The sequence below is a fragment of the Otolemur garnettii genome, unplaced genomic scaffold (genome assembly GCF_000181295.1).
Source record: "Otolemur garnettii isolate 467f Iridium unplaced genomic scaffold, OtoGar3 scaffold00144, whole genome shotgun sequence".
Lineage (NCBI taxonomy): Eukaryota > Metazoa > Chordata > Mammalia > Primates > Galagidae > Otolemur > Otolemur garnettii.
In genome coordinates this window covers 3,663,632-3,669,482 of record NW_003852539.1, presented here as the reverse complement: position 1 = coordinate 3,669,482, position 5,851 = coordinate 3,663,632, and the positions used below count along the sequence as shown (strand labels likewise).

Sequence of the window (5,851 nt, the reverse complement as noted above, 5' to 3'; positions counted from 1 at the left end):
CCGCCACAACGCCCGGCTATTTTTTGGTTGCAGCCGTCATTGTTGTTTGGCGGGTCCGGGCTGGGGATTCAAACCCACCACCTTAGGTCTACGTGGCTGGCGCCTTAGCCGGTTGAGCTATAGGCGCCGAGCCAAAAGAGCTGATTTCTTATTCTAGCTCTTACCCCAGCTGTACCCTTCCCAGGGTACAAGGGAAGCCTCTTGATTGTGTGGGTGATTTCTCCTCTAAAAGTCATCATGAGGATCAGATGAAAAGGGGCTTTGAAAACATGATCTGCCTGCCTGGAAAATGCCATGGTTTCCTTTCTCCACAGGTCCTGACATGGGCTAAGCAGCACCAGCAGCGTCTTGAAACGGCTCTGTCAGAACTAGTGGCCAATGCAGAGCTCCTGGAAGAACTTCTGGCATGGATCCAGTGGGCCGAGACCACCCTCATCCAGCGGGATCAGGAGCAAATCCCTCAGAACATTGACCGAGTTAAAGCCCTGATCGCCGAGCATCAGGTATCTCAGCCCCGTGTTGTGGTCACTGGTGTTTTCTCTGTTGGCCATGGAGCCCATTTCCTTTACCCTGCATATCAGTTTTTTAATTGCTGCAGCTTGACATAGTACCACAGGTTTAGCAGCTTAAAACAACACACACTTGTTTCACAGCTTCCATATGTCTAGCATGTGGGCATGAGATATATGGGTCCTCTTTGAGGGGGTTCTCACCCGGCTGAAATCAAGGTGGCAGTCAGTACTACAGTATCATCTGGAGCTCGGGGTCCCTTTCCAGATGAAAAAAGGCTTTGGAAATGAGATCTGCCTCACTGGAAAAGGCCATGTTCCTCATTCGGTTTTTGGCAGAATTTAGTTTTTGGTGGTTATAGAACGGAGGTCTTATTCTTTTTCTGGCCTTCAGCTAAGAGTCGCTCTCATCTCCTAGAGGCCCCCTCCAGTCTTATGCACACAGCCCTCTCACTGTATTTTCACAGCCAGCAGGAGAAATTCTCCAAGGTGCCATATGGAGTCTTATAGAATGAAATATAATCAAAGGAGTGAGTACTGCATTTCACGGGTGTTGCCTACACTGTAGAGAATTTTACACCAAGAGTGGGGGGGTCTTCGGAGCCATCATAGGAAATCTGCCTGCCACAAGCTGGTTTTTTTAACCATCTGAGCCCAGAGCCCACTGACTGAGCCCCATTATACTGGGTTCAAAAGAATCTCTTACATCAACCCAGAGATTGACTAAGATAATACTATATCAGACCAAACTGAATGAAGAAAGCTCAGTTGAGCTACCTTCATAATACATGTGTGTCCTTAGAAAGCAAGCATATGTCCTGCTTAGTTATACTGTAGACAATATGATCTTTTTAGTTTATGTAAATACCCTAGCAGGTGGGACCTCCCCATAGAGGCAGTTTCAACTGACAGTGGCTCAACTTAGTAGTTTTCAACATTGTTACAGTGGAAGGCAATCCGCATTCAGCAGAAACCATACTTGGAGTGCATGTGCAACTCTTACAGTTTTTTGAGTACAGTATTCAGTAAGTTATATAAGATAGTTTAACACTTCGTTGAAATGGGCTTGGTGTTAGAAGATTTTGCCTAACTGTAGGCTAATGTAATTGTTCTGAGCACGTTTAAGATAAGCCAGGCTAAGCTGTGATCTTTGTTAGGTTAAGTGTTTAAATGCATTTTTGACTTCTCTTTTCAAAAATTCCTTCAGTTGCCCCTCCCCTCACCCTGTCATTGCCCTCAGAGGAAAATCCAAATCAGCCTGACACAGGGCCTCTCTTGGTCTTTCTTCTGCTGATTTCTGCGGTCCCACCTCTTGCCACTGCTCTGATTACATCATCTTCTCAGCCATTGAGTAGAAGGAGCCTGGTCCACAACACTGTTGGGTGCTCCTGGCTCTGCCCAGGCCACGCCCTCTGCAGGGACTGCCCTCCCCCCACTATTGGATTAATCCTTCATTTCTCAGTAACTCAGCTCTGGCACTGGCCTTAAGAGGGCCTTTCCTGCCACCTGAGGCTGTGAGGTATGCAGCCCAGGTCTTCCCTTGGCACCTTGTATGGTACACAGCGCTGTGACTTCTTGGTTTTTTTTTTGTTGTTGTTGTTGTTGTTTGTTTGTTTGTTTGTTTTGAGACAGAATCTCACTATGTCACCCTCAGTAGAGTGCCATGGTGTCACAACTCATAGCAACCTCAAACTCCTGGGCTTAAGAGATTCTCTTGCTTCAGCCTCCCAAGTAGCTGGGACTACAGACGCCCACCACAACGTCTGGCTATTTTTTTGTTGTAGTTGTCATTGTTGTTTTTGTTATAGTTATCATTGTTGCTTGGCAGGCCCGGGCCAGGTTCGAACCCACCAGCCCTGGTGTATGTGGCCGGTGCCCTTGCTGCTGAGCTACAGGCGCCAAGCCACTTCTTGGTTTTATCTGTCCTCTGTGAGCTCCTTGAAGTCAGAGGCCATGTCTTACCTCCTCTTTCAGGTCTAAAGGTAAAGTGCCTTGCTCAGTGGGCGTTCTTAAAAGGAGTGAGAAAGTGTGCAAAGGCGCTGTCACTTGGTCAGTCTGTCATGGCCTATGCCTGGCCTCTGTAAGGAAGAGGTTGCCTGACTCCAAGAAAACTCTCAACTTTTTCCTATTTTTTGTGTTTAACAGATGTTTATGGAAGAAATGACTCGCAAACAGCCTGATGTGGACCGGGTCACCAAGACGTACAAAAGAAAAAATATAGAACCCACCCATGCGCCTTTCATTGAGAAATCCCGCAGAGGTAGCAATGTGTTTCCAACCTGTTATATTACGATGCTTCATTCCTGCTGGTTGAAGATGAGTACTTTCCAAGTGCTGATCAAGAATGTCTTTCCATTTTAAAAAACCATATTGAATTTGAATCTTTTTTTGAAGTTCACTTTTCTTACGTTGATAGATAGTAGCTATACTCTGTTTTCTTGGATTGTTATGAAATGACAAGGTGATTAAGCCTGTTCTGTAACAGTAACCTTTAATTTTGATCATCAGCACTAGCTACATATTAAATATATTTGGTCTGCATTAATCTAATCAAAAATAAGCAGCTCCTGTAGAATCCATTGCTTTTCTAGTTGGGTTGACATGTCCTTGGTATAAGACTTGGCTGGAGATACGTAGGAGACAGGTCAGTACCTGTTGGCTAAAGAGGAAGATCAATAGTTTGTGATTAGTACTCCACGGTTTCTAAATACTGCTCTCAGGTTTTCTCAGGTTTCTTTTTTTAGTTACTAACTAAATGTCATTATTAAAATTTTCTCAGTTCGTACATATAGCAGTTTTTGTGGACAAACAAGATCAGCTGCTCTAATCTTGTGATTATCTTTTCTTTTAGGAAAATCTCTGAGTCAGCCCACACCTCCTCCCATGCCAATCCTTTCTCAATCTGAAGCAAAGAACCCACGGATCAACCAGCTCTCTGCCCGCTGGCAGCAGGTGTGGCTCCTAGCACTGGAGCGGCAGCGGAAGCTGAATGATGCCTTGGATAGATTGGAGGAGGTAATGCCCCACTGAGTCGCCTTCCCTCAGGGGGAAGGATTTCTTTTATCAAAACACAGCCCTTCTGAAGCTTTCTTACCTTTGTGCCTGACCTTCTTCTTCAGAAGTAGAAACAGACCTCTTTCCTTGAGGCTCCCCCCCATGAGAAAAGATACATTTGTAAGAAAAGCATTCACAACAGGGTAGGCTGAAGCACCTGGTTGTAGAAAGCGAGAAGCCACCCACTCAAGGATCAGACCTGGGACCTGGTCTTCCTCAGCACCTTTTTCCAGTGGAGGAACATTGGAAATTTATCTCCAGAAGTGTAATACAGCACAGAAATGATCATTATTAATGATTCCTTCATGTGAGGATATGTGCTATGTAATTATGAAAAAAGAATAATTTTTATGGTCTTGTTATTTTATTAATCTTCACTAGCTCATAAAAAGAAAATCTGTTTTAAAGTGTCATTACCCAATATTAAAAAAAAGTACTATATCTAGTTTCTAAAACAAGTCTCTAATACCTTTTATATTTCTTTACTTTTGCATATCAAAGCAGCTATGCCTGGAAGTGAGTGTTCTGTGTTTTTTGTTATTATTTCCATAGGTCAGTTGAGTTTAAGCATATTGGATTCTTGGCACTTTTTTCCCCCATTCCTTCCAACTTTGGAGTTTGAAAGACCAGGGGGGAAAACTGCTGCAGTGTTTAAGTCATTCTGAGTATATATCACTAATGTAGTCCACGTAGCTGGAAATCGCCTTGCCCACTGCACAGGTCTGCTATTTTCTATCAAGACCAAATATTTAACATGGAAGTCAAATGGGCACTTTGCTCCCTTTGGTGCCATTCCAGAGAAACATACTTGGGTGCAGGGATGTTCCTAATGCTTCTATCCAGAACTCAAATTTTCTCATAGAAGTCTCAGAACATAGTGGGAAACCCAAGCCTCCTATTGTGGGCCCTATGTGTGGTTATAGTGCAATGTTAAGTGATGAATGCCGAGGACCTCCCTTCTGGGATAGAATCCATCCCCTTACATCTAAGAGGATGGTCCTTTCAAAAGCCCAAAGGGAAAGCAAGGCTGGCTTCACCCATTCTCATTCTGCGTGCTCTGTAATTTTCATGGTGGTTGTTTCTCCCGCTACTCCATTATGCAGCAGCTTGTGTAAATAGTCGTGGCTTTAAGTGAAGGAGCCAGATTGTGCCCTCACAAAAGTGGCAACATATAGATATCATTGTTGGTGCCCCCTGGAAGGCCTGCATGGCTTTACTGATGTCTGAAAGTTTCGGTGTACTCTCGGCTGCATTGATAACCAAAAACAGTAGGTCTTACTGACACCTCTGATTTCTGTCTAGTTGAAGGAATTTGCCAACTTTGACTTTGATGTCTGGAGGAAGAAGTATATGCGTTGGATGAATCACAAAAAGTCTCGGGTGATGGATTTCTTCCGGCGCATTGACAAGGACCAGGATGGGAAGATAACACGTCAGGAGTTCATCGATGGCATTTTAGCATCCAGTGAGTCTAGTCATAATTCAAACGTGGTCCAACCTCAATTCCTTGCACTTACTTTGTAGAAGCTGTGATGTTCTGGCTAAACGATTTTTGTGAAGTTAAAGTTACAGTTTTGGAGAGGAAATAATATAACTACTTACTAAAAGTAGTCTATCATTTTGAAGGAGAAAAGAATCTTACCCAGTTGGGGATTAGAAAAGTGGATCTGTTTGATACATTGGGGCAAGAAAAACATCTTTGAAGAATTGATAAGGAGCAGCTTTTGTGGAGGAAGTTCGAAGTGATATGTTTAAAAAATAAGTTTTCATAAAAAGCAGTTTCTTACATGTGTATAAAAGCTTACAAAGTATAATAGAACTTCTGTAAGTTGTTACCACCCAAGGGACTGTAACAAACTGGTCAGTGTACAAATGTGGTCAGCATACAGAACTAGGCCTACTGTACTGACTACACATGTGGCACGTGTCCAGTCTGTGAAAATCAGGTCAACTTGGGGCAGTCAGTGTAGGGAGGTGGTCAGTGATGTGCTACTGTACACAATCTGCTTTTTTAGCAGAAGAAATAATTGAGACATAAAATAGTCAAGTGACTTTCCAGGATTACAAAGCACTTCTTACAGCCACATAACTAAACGTGGAGTGGTCTGGAAGGCCCGTGTGTGGAGGTGAGAGTTGAGCTGAGATGCAGCCACATGAAAACCTGCAGGAAGAGCTAGAGGCAGAGGGTGCAGAAGATAGAGAAGCACTGAGAGAGGGCGAACCTGCCACTTTTCAGGAATGGAAAGATGAATGTGGCTGAAGTGTCATGAACAAGGAAAAGAGTGGAT

At 43.8% G+C, this 5,851-nt stretch overlaps 1 protein-coding gene across 7 annotated transcripts in view; it reads left to right on the top strand.

The window, feature by feature from the left end:
* The window catches only part of LOC100961574 (microtubule-actin cross-linking factor 1), a 363,479-nt gene that overhangs the window by 335,324 nt on the left and 22,304 nt on the right, over positions 1-5,851 (top strand). For all 7 annotated transcript variants that reach the window (XM_023518666.1, XM_023518665.1, XM_023518664.1 and 4 more), the window contains 4 exons: positions 315-503; positions 2,655-2,769; positions 3,361-3,524; positions 4,866-5,028. In XM_023518666.1, coding sequence (XP_023374434.1) covers positions 315-503; positions 2,655-2,769; positions 3,361-3,524; positions 4,866-5,028 — 631 coding nt within the window. The remainder of the gene's footprint in view (positions 1-314; positions 504-2,654; positions 2,770-3,360; positions 3,525-4,865; positions 5,029-5,851) is intronic.